At 40.5% G+C, this 16,314-nt stretch overlaps 1 protein-coding gene across 1 annotated transcript in view; it reads right to left on the minus strand.

The window, feature by feature from the left end:
• Nucleotides 1–613: 613 nt before the first annotated feature.
• Nucleotides 614–16,314, minus strand: part of ERICH5 (glutamate rich 5) — a 29,258-nt gene continuing 13,557 nt past the window's right edge. Inside the window, exons 2-4 of the mRNA XM_084621978.1 lie at nucleotides 13,981–14,376; nucleotides 11,249–11,368; nucleotides 614–5,350 (exon numbers count right to left, since the gene is read on the minus strand). Of these exons, the coding sequence (XP_084478104.1) occupies nucleotides 5,328–5,350; nucleotides 11,249–11,368; nucleotides 13,981–14,376 (539 nt within the window). The 3' untranslated portion in view covers nucleotides 614–5,327. The remainder of the gene's footprint in view (nucleotides 5,351–11,248; nucleotides 11,369–13,980; nucleotides 14,377–16,314) is intronic.

Below are 16,314 nucleotides of genomic sequence, written 5' to 3' on the forward strand. Positions count from 1 at the left end.
TATGTTTATAGCAGACCTGTGTACAAGTTAAAAGCATTCTATACATCATCCAAGGCTAAAGTTCACTACTCTGCTTTTTACCTTGTTTTCTTGGTGTGTCCATGGTGTGTCCCTTAGCTCTTATTTTTGAACACAGCATTCCAAACCAGTTGGACAGTCAAGGCACTATCTACCTTGTGCCAAGGTAGAACACCCATATATTTTGCTGCTGCAGTGAGGTACCTCCAGGTTGCATATAAATACATATAAATATATAAGGTTTAAATGTAAGATGTAGCTGCATGAAAGAATATGCACTTAGAGGCCAGTAATGATGCATGTCAAATCCTTTGTAAGAAATGTGTTAAGTATTTTTATGTACTTGGTGAATTACCATTTTTACAGGAAGTCTGGGAGAAAAAATCCAAATGTTGAAAATAACTTTTTTTTTTAACCCTCAAAAGAGGTTCTAGCTTTGCAGAGCATATTACAAATTTGGGCTCTGACTTTGTATCTCTATAGTAAAAGAAAACTAATTTAAAATAAAGATTTTGATTTACTATTAAAGTAGTTCTTCAAAAAAAGTCAGTCCTGAATGTGTTTAAACATTTTATTTTTAAAATTAAATTACAATATACTTAACATTACCTCATTTTATTTTTAAAGAAGGCAAAAAGAGCATGAACACTTCTATTATGTTTTAATCCAAACTTCTTCAATATGAAAAATGGGTATCATACGCATATGTCATTTTTAGGCATTAATCCAGCAAAGTACATAAACACAGGAGTAGTCATATTGATTTCAATGGGATTATTATTAATGTGCTTAAAGTTGAGCACTTACAGAAGGGCTTTGCTGGTATGGATGCCATAACATGCATAATATTAACAATTCAGTTTGAGATATGCAGTTATTACACATCATTTACCATTTTAACACTAGGTACATTTTTTTTTTTAAAGTGCTTAAATGTGATCGATCTGTAGGCTTGGGAGGATTCCATTTTTATTAGTGAATGTCAGTAAAGGTCAATTTCACTGTATACACAGAAACTGAAGGGAAAATATTTCCATCAATGATAATAAACATTTACAGATTGGGCAAAGTAAGAAAAAATGCTACTGGGAACTTCTTAAGAGTTTGATTTTAGGATATTTCCTGTGATGTTGACAATTTGTGTTTTAACAATTATAAAGCTTTAACTTTTTGAATCTCAACATCTACTGTCATTAAATAATTGTCTGAATTTCCTGCAACTGTGAAAATTTAAAAAATAAAAATATAAATGTCAAAATTATATTTAAAAAAAATTAAATTCTGCCAAGCCTACTTATCTAATAAATTAATTTGAAGGTAAAACAAATTTTAAGTAAGTTTCTGCTACAATGTGTTTTTAATATTTCCCCCAAATAGTTAACTTCCCTAGAGATTGAACAAAGCAGAAATAAAAATCCGTACACACCATCTAACTTTAATAAAACTACCATCCTTGTCAAAATTACCAACTAATCCTCAACTGAGAGCACCTATATGCTTAGAGCAGTGGTTCTCAAACTGTGGGTTGAGACCCCAAAGTGGATCATTACCCTGTTTTAATGGGGTCGCCAGGGCTGGCGTAGACTTGCTGGGACCTGGGGCTGAAGCCTGAGCGCCACGGCCTGAGGCCCAAGCCTTAGGGCTTCAGCCCTGGGTGGCAGGGCTCAGGTTACAGGCCCCCTGCCTGGGGCTGAAGCCTTCAGGCTTCGGCTTTGCACCCGCTGCCTGGGGTGGTGGGGTTCGGGCTTTGGTCCCTTCACCCAGGACAGTGGGCTCGGGCAGGCTCAGGCTTCAGTCCCCCCTCCTGGGGTCATGTAGTAATTTTTGTTGTCAGAAGTGGGTTGCGGTGCAATGAAGTTTGAGAACCCCTGGTTTAGAGCACCTCACCCTTCTTGATATCAACAGCAACTACCGTATTTATTTGAAAAGACATTATATGAAATATCTGAATCTGGCTAAGCAGACTGCAAAATAGTTGGGTAAGCAGGGGGCATTGTCACTGTGTTCCTAACATGGTATGTGCATGCGCGCACACAGTGGATAAGGTCCAAACTTAACAATAAAGGACACCCAGGAAGAGGCTAAATGAACAATCTTCCTACCAGATCTTGCTCATGAACATGGCTATTCCTAAGGTTACCCTTGGTGACCTGTCCCTGACCCTCATTCCCTCTGGCATGAAATGATACACAAACCCTTGGTTGGAGCTAGTAGGATCCATTAGATCCGTTTGCCAGCGTGAGTCAATTTTATGCCAATTCCTAGGACCTGACACTAGCTCTTTCTACAAATGTTTCTGAAAATGGCTTTTCAGACTGAATAGACAAAAAAATCTCCTTTAAGGTACACAGGCATTACGCCGTAGGTAGGCCTTGTTAACATACCACACCTGCAAATATGAATGTTAACCTTTAACATGGTGCAATTCCTATTTGATACAAGAACCAATTTCTGTCCTCAGCAACCCCCTTGATTTCACTGTGATTGCAGAGGCATATGTCAGGACATAATTTGGCCCTCTGGGTCTTAGTCGTGCAAAGATGCTTGTAAGGTAACAGTGTATACGTTGGTATCGTACAGAATATTGCATTACTAACACTGGAATGTTAGTGATTGTTTAATTCTGGAGGTAGCGATAGAGTAATTTAGACAGTAAAAATAGTTTTTGTGACAGTTTACTGTTTTCCACATCCAGTCAGAAAAGCTCTTTTGCTTTTAGGATGGCTGGGATGAAGTAACATCGATGCTAGCTGTACTCATGAGGTACACAAGGAAGTGCCTGTCTTTGAGGAAGGCAAGTATTGCTGAGAAAGTGGCAGGCTCAGAATCCTTTTTCTTCCAATTAAAAATTGCTAAATGATTTCAAAAAAGTTGTGTGGTGTGACGTACATGGATGTTTTCACTTGTTTCTTTGAAGCGGCCATTGAGATGCAGTTTGTGCCATGGTAATGAGATTGTTTGTGCAGTCTCTAGGTTACCTTAATTAGTTATAAAGTTACATTTAAAAAACTAACGCAGCTCCACTGCTGCTGCTATTACTGCTGGTCTTGCTGATTGGAACGCCTACTTTTAACTACGATTAGTATATTTAAACCCTTTTAAATGTTTAATAATTCTGTGCCAGTATTGGAACTGGATATCAGAAAAAAGTAACGAGGGCCGTTGCTTTGATTTGATTTTAGCCCAATATTAGAGAACAAAGAGAAAGGCCCCAGCAATATCCAACCACAGAAATTTTACAGGGGGGGAAAAAAAAAACCCACATCCTAGGAATTTTAGCTGTATTTTGTAAAAGCTGCAGCATTTTTAAAACAGCAGCATATTCAGCAGAAAATGGAACTGATTACATTTGTTTCATCTACTGAATTGCAAAGAACATAGAACCCCATAAAATAACTGACTCGATACAACATGTAGGCTGCAAATAAGGATAATGGGTTCTTCCAACCTAAAATTGGTGTTGTTTCCTATCTTAAAACAGAGTAAATTTCAGTAGTCTGAACAGGACGTTAAGAAATAGAAGACTGTAAGAAATAACACAGTAAACATGACCAATATTAGCTGAAGTGAGAAATGAAAAGGCAATGGATATAAATCTAAATATTTAGCACAAACCAAAGCCAACTGGAGTCAGATGTGCACATATAATGCAGACTTTGTCTAAGTATTTTAGAAATTGTGTTTATCTTTATCACTTATGTGAAGACCTCCTAAATGGAGCCAATAAGTGCTCACCCATTCTGAAAAACTTCACCTTTCTTTCCTGACTGCAGTCCTCTGACCTCTTATGCCAAAGAGTTTTGCAAACACAATCCCAGCGATAATCAGTAGTGCCTTTCTTCCTGTTCAGTATCAGGACAGATTTATCCTCTATCACAGTGTTTCTCAAACTTGGGACACCACTCGTTCATAGAATCATAGAATCATAGAATATCAGGGTTGGAAGGGACCTCAGGAGGTCATCTAGTCCAACCCCCTGCTCAAAGCAGGACCAATTCCCAGTTAAATCATCCCAGCCAGGGCTTTGTCAAGCCTGACCTTAAAAACCTCTAAGGAAGGAGATTCTACCACCTCCCTAGGGAAAAGGGAAAGCCCCTGGCAGGCCGGGCCGATTTGTTTACCTGCCACGTCCGCAGGTTCGGTTGATCGTGGCTCCCACTGGCCGTGGTTCGCCGCTGCAGGCCAATGGGGGCTGCAGGAAGCGGCGGCTGGTACGTCCCTCGGCCCAAGTTTGGGAAACAGTGCTCTATCACATCCATGAAATCAGCTGTTTCAAGGCTTGTTTCCACAGGAAGTTTATGTTGAAAGGCTTCATTATTCAGCTTCTGGAGAACTATTTAGCATGTTGTAAACCAAGTAAGAATCCACACAGTATACTTTTTTTTTTTTTTTTTTTAAAGATAACACTATCGGGAAAATGTGGCTAGAATGCATGTACTTTGAGAGCAAGGAGTTTCCTCAGTTTATATTTTAGAAACTATACAGTGTCTAAATGTAATTTTATTAATAATTTGTATCCGTCTGAGTTTTAGCAATTGCTAAGTTCCTTTTGCGCTTCCATAGGTGTGCTTTCTTCCGCTGCAATAGTTACCAAGTGTGTGTTCTACTGCTATCCTATCAGTAACCCCCTTTTTTTTTTTAAAGTCACCAAAAGACATCAGAGGGTGTCACATCCTATGTATTCTTTATCTTCTTGAAAAACTGATTGTTGCATCTAGCCATGTCCTGTTAAATGGGTGCTTTCAGGTCCTATTCCTGTATATATCTATGAACTTGAGCAACTTGATAAACATGAGTAGTCCATGCACTCATTGAGACTACTCACCTGTGTCAGGTTTGAGATCAGGACTGGACTTATGCTTCTGATCTCAACCTAGCACTAACATTGAAAAAATATGCAGTACTATATCTTTTGCATCCTGTATAATGTTAGTTGATACCAATTATAACAGTGTCCCTCAGATTGATTTTAAGTTACTCATTTTAACCTGTAAAACTCTTAAATGAAAATCGAGCAGTTATACTGTTTTATATGACAATTCCTTCCACTCTATTAGCAGTGGATAGAAGGCACTCTATGGCAGATAGGTAAAAAGTTCATACATTTCAATTACTTGTTGAAGTCTTGGCAACTTGACTTCAGGAAAAATACTTAATTTTTTGCTGGTGCCCCTTGTTAATGCTTGTAGTGAAGTCCATAAAAGCTTTTTTAAAATCCTGATATTCCCACCCAAAAGCCATTAGATTAAAGAACGTTCATTTGAACAGCTGATAGGACCAAGAACAGGAAGTCCAAATAGACCTGACTCTCATTCCTCGTTATTCGTTGCCTCTGAAATAGATATATAAAAAAAAAAGTTACCTTGTGACGCACTGAATATTAAGATATGTATTAAAGGGAGACTCTCAACTTGAGAACCCCTTTAAATAATACGTTCTGAATAGTTTGCCCCTCTGCTAGTATATTTGGAAGGATCTTTTGGGAGGGCCTGAGAAAACCACTATCCATCCTCAGCAATCCCCACTTCCTCCATCCCCCCTCCTCTTTGCACAGGTACCTACTCCATACGTTTTATGGAAATATGCTTAAAGCTGTGAATATGATGTAACTGAAATATGCTTTACGCAAAAGGTCTCTTGTAAGGTATCATTACAAAGCTTATAATCTACTGAATATATTCCTCCTATTTGTATGTATCATTCTTGTATCTGAAGCTAGAAATATGAAATATAACTCTGAGGTCCTATTGTAATTAGGCAAAGCGTGGGCCATTAATGGTGGTTTGGAAGCTTGATAGCTCCCATTGACTAGGACAATTGGTTGTAAATGATCTGTTTACTTGCAAACCTTCCTGGGTGCGTGCAGGCCAGCCCTGGAAGAATGGAGGCTGGGGTCTCACAGGACATGTGAACGTGTCACCTAATACTGGAATCCATCTTAAACCTGGTATTTTTCCCATTTAGAAGGAGAGATGGGGACCCAGAGAGACAAAAGATTCCTGCCTTGTGCGAAAGATATAAAAGGGAGTGGAACAGAACAAAGGGTGTGGCCAATCATGAGAACACCCCTGCTTTCCACCTAAGATGTCTGCTGGAACTAACAAACACTGTACCAGGGGAAAGGATTAGGCCAAGACTAGGAAGGAGTCTAGTCTGTGAACCATCTCTGAGGATAAGATTTTACCTGTAATCAGTTTCTTAATGTATTAGGCTTAGACTTGTGTGTTTTTGCTTTATTTTGCTTAGTAACTTACTTTGTTCTGTGTGTTACTACTTGAATCCACTTAAATCCTACTTTTTATACTTAATAAAATCACTTTTGTTTATTAATTAACCCAGAGTAAGTGATTAATACCTGGGGGAGCAAACAGCTGCGCATATCTCTCTATCAGTGTTATAGAGGGCGGACAATTTATGAGTTTACCCTGTATAAACTTTATACAGAGTAAAACTGATTTATTTGGGGTTTGGATCCCATTAGGAACTGGGTGTCTGGGTGCTGGAGATAGGTGACCTGCTGAGTAGTTTTTGGTTAAAAACTTTGGGGCGTGGACCAGACCTGGGCTGTGCTGCAGCAGGCTAGCGTGTCTGGCTCAACAAGGCATGGTTCTGGAGTCCCAAGCTGGCAGGGAAAATGGGCTCAGAGGTAATTCCAGCATGTCAGGTGACAGTCCCAAGGGGGTCTCTGTGACTGAACCCGTCACACCTACATTCTCAATTTTAGTTGCACTGCTGCTGTTACTAGCAAATACCCTCCTGCAAAGATTGGGAAAGACCATGTATGTGAAAGGTGCTTTCAGATCACTGCATGAGACAGACCATGCAGATGACCATAAACAAACCAATGACACTGGTTAAACACAAATGAGCAGCTCGAGGGAGAGTCTGTGTGGGTATGCTGTTGTGTACCGCACCAACCACAATCTGAGTTTGCTATTTTAGATCTCAAAAAAAAAAAAATTATCCCTATCTTTCTAAAAAACAATTTATTTTTAAAGACATTATAACTATTCATGAAGTTGCTGTCACATATTGGGACTTCATGTTGCTAATGCCTTTGAGACAATGGCATTGGTCATGTACACTGGTGGCTACTCAGGCCAGAGAACTGGAGGCAATTATTAAAAATTAGCAGAGGAACACAGGAATTCACATACTGCATCAGACTCAATGGTCATCTAGTCCAGTATCCTGTCTCTGACATTGGCTTATTATAACCATATAAATGTCTAATCTCTTTTTGAATCTTGCCAAATTCTTGGCCTCAGTGACTTCCTGTGGCAGTGAATTCCACAGTTTAATTACACGTTGTATGACAAAGTATTTCCTTTTAGCAGTTTTGAATTTCCCACCTTTTAATTTCATGGACTATTCCCTTGCTTTTGTGTTATGAGACAGGGATAACAGATGTTCTCACTCAGCCTTTTCTAGACCATTCATTATTTTATAAACTTTCATCATGTCCCCTCTTATTTGTATGCTAAGCTAACAACCCCTAACTCTTCATAGGAGATTTTTCAATGCCCCTGGTCATTCCTGTCACCCTTCTCTGAATCCCCTCAATTCTGCAATATGCTTGTTGAAATGAGGTGACCAGTGCCACACACAGTATTCCAGAGAATGCCACATCATGCACTGATTCATATAACAGCATTATATTCTTTGTACCATTCACCATCACATTCCTTATGCATCCTAACATATTGTTTGCTTTTTTGACTGCAGCTGCACATTGAGCAGAGGTCTTCATTGAACTGTCTCCAATGACAATGAGGCTTTGAAAAAGCTAAGAAATGCTATGCTGAAACGAACAGCATGAAAGTCAACTTCTGGCCACTTTGTCCAAAAACTTATCCTTAGAGGTGAAATATTTGAAGTAGAAAACATTTCTAGATCTTTAGAGGCAAAGCTGTCATTGACCACAGATGCCATATTCACCAGACTACAGCAGTCACCACTCTTATGGTTTTACACAGTAGCCTAGCTATTAAAAAAAATGAATTGGCATGTTATGGCATTGTACAAACTGACAATGTACTAGATCACATTACACAGGTGTGAAGAGGAAGGGAATGCCCTATGCTGGAAGTTGCCTCCATAATAGCACTTATATATCAAATCTGCAACAAATGGCAATGTTTATGCACATTTACCAAACTTCTTAACCACTACGCTACGCGCCTTTCAGGATTTATCGCTCTTGGTGTAAAGCTCTTTTCATTATCCTGCAACACTGCAATGTACAAGATGGGTTTGTCACAGTAAACTTAACTGAAGCAAATCCATGCACATAAATGCTTAAAGCATGATCCAGAACTTGCTGCAGATGTGAGTGACATCTTATTCAGCCCCCAGAGGCTACTCTCTATTGTTTTGAAGGGGGACCAGTAAACACCACATTCCTGGACATTATCACAATAAGTGCTCAACAATACCAGCAGGCAGCAATACGGGAGGACTGAATCAGTGCTGTTCTGCATGATCAGATCTAGATTTTAAACCACACTGACATTAACCAGTTTATTATTTAAGGTGCTAGAATTTTCATGTGAATTTAAAATTAAATTATTACATGGTCTCAGTTCTATATAGTGGCAGTCAGACAAGGTAAAACCAGGAGAATTAAAAGGAGAAGCCCTGGCACAATAGTCCAAACCAGGACATGCAGAATGAGAAAAATACCTCTGGAAAAATCACAGTAGCAACAATATTACATTTTTAATTTAATTGAGAGAACGAGACCATAGCTCAAATTGAGGCAATCCCGTTTTCTTATCAAAACAACCAGATTTAAAATCTTAAACTGCATGCTGAGAAGTAAACAGAATTGTTTTCCTCCTCTGTGCCTGGAGGACCAAGTGACTTCAGCTTTATGGGAAAGATTAGGCCATGCTAATATTTGTACTTGGAAACTGAAGAAGCTAGGAACCTTGAAAATATAGGTTTTCTGCTCAGAGACAGGATGATCCAGTGGTTAGGGTGCTAACCTAGGAAGCAGGAGATCTGAGTCCAATTTCCTACTGCACCACCTAGTATGTGACCTTGGACAAGTCACTTAGTCTCTCTGCTTCAGTTCCTCATCTGTAAAATAGAGATAATGGTATTTCCCTGCCTCACGGGGGTATTGCAAAGAGAGTGTGAGATGTTCAGGTAATACAGTACCAGGAGCATATAAGTACCTTAGATTGATACTGCTTGTACACAAGAGGAAGCTACACTCCCAAACTATCCAATACTCGTTCTTAATTTTGGACACCACCCACAATTTGAGTTTCTCTACACTATCTTACAGATGAACAGTCAATGACCTCATAATAAAGGCTTCAAGAATCACCCTCTTTAAAATACGAATAATTTATTGTCTAGTGTGCATATGACCATTTTTTCCCCCCACAGTAGCGCAGACAGACTGAGCTATGCATAGAAATACAAATACTGCAAGGTATGCAGAAAAGTAGCAACAGCTCACTTTTTGTTGACAATAAACTCACCTTTATACTGTGGTGCTAACTATAAAAAACAGCTATTGGAATTTTTCTTCTTTTATTTCACTGTTATACGGAATGGGGGCATAAGATAATGGTAATTATACTCCTGAGTCCTCTGGCTCCTTTTGATCATATAGATTTCCGCTTTTAGAGATATTCACTAGCATATTCCTAAGGTCTTAGGGTTTGATCCATCAGCTCTTAAACAAGTAGCTCTTATTCATGTGAGCCCAATCAGAATGATCAGGACTATTCATGTGACTAGTAGCTATTTGTGAGTGTAAGAATTTGCAGGAACAGGTCCCAAGAGCCATATTTTTACAGGTATTTAAGCACCTAAAGCAGAGGTGGGCAAACTACGGCCCGTGGGCCACATCCAGCCTGCGGGACCCTCCTGCCCGGCCCCTGAGCGCCTGGCCCAGGATGCTAGCCCCCAGCCCCTCCTCTGCTGTTCCCCCTTCCCCTCCGCGCACCGCGCCATGCTCTGGGCAGCTGGGCAGTGCAGTTGCAGAGCCGCAGCTTGACCCGGTGCTCTGGGTGTGCGATAAGGGGGTGGGGGGAGGGGTTGGATAGAGGGCAGGGGAGTTCGGGGGTGTGGATAGGGGTTGGGGGGGTTGGATGGGGCAGGGGTCCTGGGGAGGCAGTCAGGAATGGGGCGTTCGGGGGTTGTCAGGGACAGGAAGCAGGGGGTGGTGGATGGGGCAGGAGTCCCGGGGGGCACCATCAGGGGGCAAGAAGCAGGGGTGTGGGGTAGAATAGGAGGCGGGGGCCAGGCCACACCTGGCTGTTTGGGGGGAGACAGCCTCCCCTAACCGGCCCTCCATTCAATTTTGGAAACTCAATGTGGCCCTCAGGCCAAAAAGTTTGCCTGCCCCCGACCTAAAGATACAGACAGGCATGGCGTGGGATTTTCAAAAATCAGTGGGAGTTAAGCACTTAAGTGCTTTTGAAAATCCCATTAGGAATGTATCTGTGTCTTTAGGCACTAAATACCTCTAAAAAACTGGCCCTACGTGACCGGCTTCCATTAAAGTTAATATGGGACCCTCTGTTTAACAGTAAGGGGTAGGAAATACCTCCCATGAAATGCCTGCGCGATGACAGAAATTAAAGATGTATAATTTGAGTGTAAAGTTAAGTTCTTCTGGAGTGATGTTCCTATTCCCCTACATTTATTATTTTTCATTTGTTTTTAAACACTCTCTCTTCAGCTCATGCTTTCTACTTACCCACATGATTGCACTGACTCTGGAATTTGCACTTATCCTAGTGTTAGGTTCCTGAATTCAGCTGCTAATAACAAAGAGCAGGCGGATCTAAAATGAAGGATCATCTTGGAAAGGAAATCTCAAGGTTGTGATAATAAACTATTCATAAGAACAAGTCTAGCAAATAGTAACTATGGGATTCATGCTCTTAATGAAACATCTAATTTTCCAGACCTGTGCATTAGAGAAAGTCTACCATTTTTGCCAAACAGGGAATGATTTACTGATTATAGGAACATTATACAAATGAGACCTGATAGAATGCACAACTTACGCCTGATTACTACCAAAAAACAAAAACAAACAAAAAAACAATGTCTTTTAAGATAACTATGCCTCCTGTGTTAAAATCAGAAGGCAGCAGCTGCAAATTGAGAATGCAATGATAATGAAAGATATGTTCATTAACATTGTACAGCTTTTCTGTCTCTTAAATTATAATACACATGGTTCTTCACTTCTCTGTCAACATACCTATCTCTGTTGCTGCTGTAGCATCCACAGCTTCTCCTGTTTCTTTTTCTTCTTTTGTTTCAGTCCCCTCACTTACTAGCTCACTGTGCTTCTCAGTTTCCACTTTTTCTCCCGTCTCACCTGGAAACAGTAACCATGGATATCAAATTAGGATACCCTTAACCAGTATTAAATACCCCAGCTCTTTTCTGCATGGCTGATCTGGTTTTGTCACCCCTGCAATAGCTTTTATAGATACAGCAATAGGTCAACAACCAAATGAATCAATAGATAAGAGACATTCAAATGTAACTTACAATTGTGGAGGTACGTGCATGTTTCACATCCATAAAATGCTCCTGCTTCACTTGTCATTCATAGAACTCTGAGCTGAGGCTTGATTTCATATTTAAACTGATTTTGTTTTCTTATGTAACTGTGATTTTTATTGTAAACTTTTAATATAGATATTGTTATGAAGAGTCAACAACACAAACAGAAAAGAGTGGTAGCGTGCAGTTCCAGTTGAAATAGAAAACTAATGATTTCCCTCACTGTCATCCCTCTTAGTAGCATCAGTGAATTAAGGAAATAAAAAAATATGCTGTAAATAAATAGAGGAGCCCAATCATAGCTAAATTCATGGAAAGAACCCTCCTCCCTGTGCGAGCACACACACAAATTAACTGTATGCAGAATAGCACCATTTTGAGACAGACATCAGCAAAACTGTACACAGAGTTTGTCCAAAAAGAAATCCTGCTGTGAGATGAAGGGGAACAACAATGACTAAATGGTCAAAATAACCCCCATATCTGTCCTTCAGACAAATAATCAGTTTCTTGATTGCAAAGATGTCCCAATACAGGGTCCATGCTACATGGATTACTAGACAGTGTTCTGCTTCCAATATCATGCTAGTAAGCTAATAAGGGCCAGTTAATGGAATAATCAAGTAATCAAACTCTTAGAATCATAGAATATCAGGGTTGGAAGGGACCTCAGGAGATCATCTTGTCCAAGCCCCTGCTCAAAGCAGGACCAATCCCCAGTTTTTGCCCCAGATCCCTAAATGGCCCCCTCAAGGATTGAACTCACAACCCTGGGTTTAGCAGGCCAATGCTCAAACCACTGAGCTAAACTAACCAAGTCAGCCATATAGCTTTTATGTAATACAAGTATTTTATTTTAGTAATTTAATGGATATGGAAATAAATTACCATCTCATGAAGAAACAGACTCCAAATTCTCTTAAACAAGAATATGTAAGAGTGGAGAAGGCAGCTCCTGTGCCTCAGATATCCCTATGTGAGGTGTACAGGTTCACAACACAGATTCAGGAGAGCCAATACATTTACCGACGGTGATGCTACATATCCAAGTGACTGCATGTGCCATTAAGTTCTGCTTGAAGAAGTGACCTTTCCCCCTCTTCAGCAGGAATGTGCAGTGGGAGAGGCTGTTGGTGGCATGCTCTCCTACAGAGCACATGCCTTATGTGCTTCACCCATCTGTGCTCCCCTAGGGAACGCCTCTCCATAAAGTGTCCAATTCTTTAATGAGTAATTGCCACTTATTGTGAGACACCTGATCCCTAATTTAAGCTACTCCCCTTAGACATGCACCTACTACATGTACACTCAGCCAGTGAGAAACCCAATCCATGCGTGGGATACTCTGCCCTCATGTGTAAACACTCCCTTGAATCTCTGACTCACTGAGCAGCCTTCTCCTGAGATAACTTACCGCATCTTGCACTCCCCCCTTCCATGAGGTCCCCAGGCCCTCAATGCATGTTCCACCTTTGTGATGCACTGCAAATACTCTCTGACATGATTTTCCTCCCCAGATATCTACTTTTCCTCTTCTTTGAGAAACCCTACCCCATGCTCCTCCTTTTCTTACACTCATATCTCCTGTACTTTTCTGCTTGTCTAGCAGCTAGCCTCATAAGATGGCCCTTCTGCCCATTTCCTCCCCCCACAGCTTGTTTCTGTTTTTTTGAATTGGTAGAACACCACCACAATAGAAAGCAGAACTCTGTATTATTAGGCCAAATGCATCCTGGTGTAACTCCAATAGAATTAGACCAGGTAACGCCAACAGAATTACACCAGGGAGAAATATGCCCTACAGTATAATAACTGAGCATAGCAAAGACTACTTCTGCTACCCTCTCTCAAAGAGGCCCATTGACTCCCTGCAAGGTAAAAGGACTTTCTATGCAGTTAGCTTGATGCCCGTGTTACTTATGCTTCTAGAATAACTGCATCCAGCACTCTATAGGTGCTTTACAAATAAACTATACAGGGAATGACCCTTCCTTTCTATAGCTTGCCGAGATCCCACTCCCCCCACAAGGATAACACTACAATAATATTTACGTCAGCTATATACTAAAATGGATAATATGGCATTTGTGGATATTGAGCAATAATATTTTACAAAGAAACACCCCTCAGCACTTAAATGAGGAGTCTAAGGGATGTTTTATCTAACCAGAAAACACAGAGTGTGAAATGAAGTAGCACAGTCAACAACGGATAGTGCTGAGAGGCTTTATTACAATTTTGACTTCTGCGCATGAGACTTTCCCAACCACATTCTTTCATATAATACAGTGTAAGAACTCTGTGGACTAAATTCTGCCCTCACACACTCATGTGCAGTGTTGATTGAAGTCAACAGGACTTGTACACAAGTCTCTAAAGGCAGAATTTGGTCTCCTGAATCTGCGAAAACACAAATATTACCCTCAATGAGTTGGTCCTCTTCGTTACTTTGTACTTTCCTGATGATTTCTGTTACAGGGCTGACACTTCCCTCTGCCTGTCCCGCAGGCGGCGGTATCCCAGTGCCCTCTGCCGGTCCCGCAGGCGGCGGTATCCCAGTGCCCTCTGCCACTGGTCCAGTGTCCTCCAGTGGTTCTGCAGCCAGTGGTCGAGTGCCGTCCAGATCCACTCTTTTATAGTTAGAATTAACACATTCTGCTGGTGCTGGAATCAAAACTTCTGGCTCCTCTGCTGGAAGATTCTCACTAGGGTTTATCTCCTCAGATGTGAGATCCACCTCCTCCATTGGGTCTAACTTTGTCTGGTCAGGTATAGTTTCATTTTCCTCTGTGGTTGGAAAGTTTTCATCTGAAGTAGCTTTTATTTATTGTAATTAAAAAGAAAAGAGAAAATATGACATTAATGAACAAGTGTTTAAAATAGATCAGTACTAAACCAGGACAGCACTTGTGCAATTACGTCACAACTAGAGTGGGGTGAAATGCTTTTGGTGAATAGTAAATTTGCTGAAAAATGCACTTTTCAGGGCACCAAAACTATCTGCCAATTCCGGTCCAATTCAGCAAATAGTTTTGGTCAAAGAAGGAAAAAAATTACAGCTGTTAATTAATCACAGTTAACACAAGTGATTAACTCAAAACAAATTAACTAGACTTAAAAAATAATTATGATTATATAAAACAATGTAAAACTTTAGCCCCTACTAGTCCACTTAGTCCTACTTCTTGTTCAGCCAATCTATCAGACAAACAAGCTTGTTCACATTTATGGGAGATAATGCTGCCCGCTTCTTATTTACAATCTCACCTGAAAGTGAGAACAGGCATTGCACATGGCATTGTTGTAGCTGGCGTTGCAAGGTATTTACATGCCACATATGCTAAACATTTGTATTCCCCTTCATGCTTCAACTTGTAGTCTCTAAAGTTTTAGATTGTTTTGTTTTTGAGTGCAATTATGTAAAAGAAAAAATAATTCCACATTTGTAAATTGCACTTACACAATAAAAAGATTGCACTTGTATGAGGTGAACTGAAAAATACTGTTTTTTCTATTCCTTTTTTACAGTGCAAATATTTGTAATAAAAATAAATATTAAGTGAGAGCTGCACACTTTGTATTCTGTGTTATAACTGAAATCAATATATTTGAAAATGTAAAAAAAATCCAAAAATATTTATAAACAATTTAAATTGGTATTCTATTTTTAACAGTGCCATTAAAACTGTGATTAATTGCAACTATTTTTTTATAATCTTATGATTAATTGCGATATTTTTAATCATTTGACAGCCCTAAAAAATATATTTTGGAAAATTGGAAGTGTTGTGTCTTGGCCATTTTGAAAAATAATGTTTGGACTTTTCATATCAAAAATGTATTTTTATTTTAATATTTAGCTAATTTAAAAACAAAACAAAAGAGAGTGAAAAATACCCAAAAATCTGGAAACAAATAATTTTGGTTTAAACAAACTATTTTATTTGACCCTAAATGATTTTTTTCAGTTCTCTCATTTGCCTTGAACAAAATCAGGTTTTTTTAAATTTCAGCTCAACCCCTGAACAAATTATTCACTCAGCTCTAGTTACAACCTGTAAGACAGTTTACATTTGTGTATAAAACTTATTCTTTTAATAGATCTGTCATTCCTATGAGTAAAGCATATTGAATATGTAAGTGTTGTCTGAGTCAGGCCCAGATGATCAGATACTGACCAAGGAAACAATTTCTACAGCAAAAATATGCATACAGCCAGTGTACTGAGTGTTAAATCCTACCCTGGGATACACATAGGGTTGCCAGGTGTCCAGTTCCAGTCGAAAAAGGACCCTGGTGGCTCTGGTCAGCACAGTCGGCAGCGCAGCAGGGCTAAGGCAGGTGCCCTGCCTGCCCTGGCTCCACGCAGCTCCTGGGAGGAGCCAGCATGTCCAGCTCCTAGGCGCAAGGGGACACCGAGTGCCAGCTCCACAGCTCCCACTGGCCAGGAACCGCAGCCAATGGGAGCTGTGGGGGTGGCGCCTGCGGGCAGCACGCAGAGCCCCCTCACCCCTCTGCCTAAGGAGCCGGACATGGCAGCCGCTTCTGGGAGCCACCTGAGGTAAGTGCCACCCAGAGCCCACACCCCGAACCCCCTCCTGCACCGCAACCCCTCACCCCAGCCCAGAGACCCTCCCGTACCCAAACTCTCTCCCAGAACCCGCACCCCTTCCCACATCCCAACCCCCTGCCTCAGCCCTGAGCCCCTTTCCATACTCTGAACCCCTTGGTCCCAGCCTGGAGCTCCCTCCTGCA

Source organism: Lepidochelys olivacea (assembly GCF_965140295.1).
Source record: "Lepidochelys olivacea isolate rLepOli2 genome assembly, chromosome: 2".
Lineage (NCBI taxonomy): Eukaryota > Metazoa > Chordata > Testudines > Cheloniidae > Lepidochelys > Lepidochelys olivacea.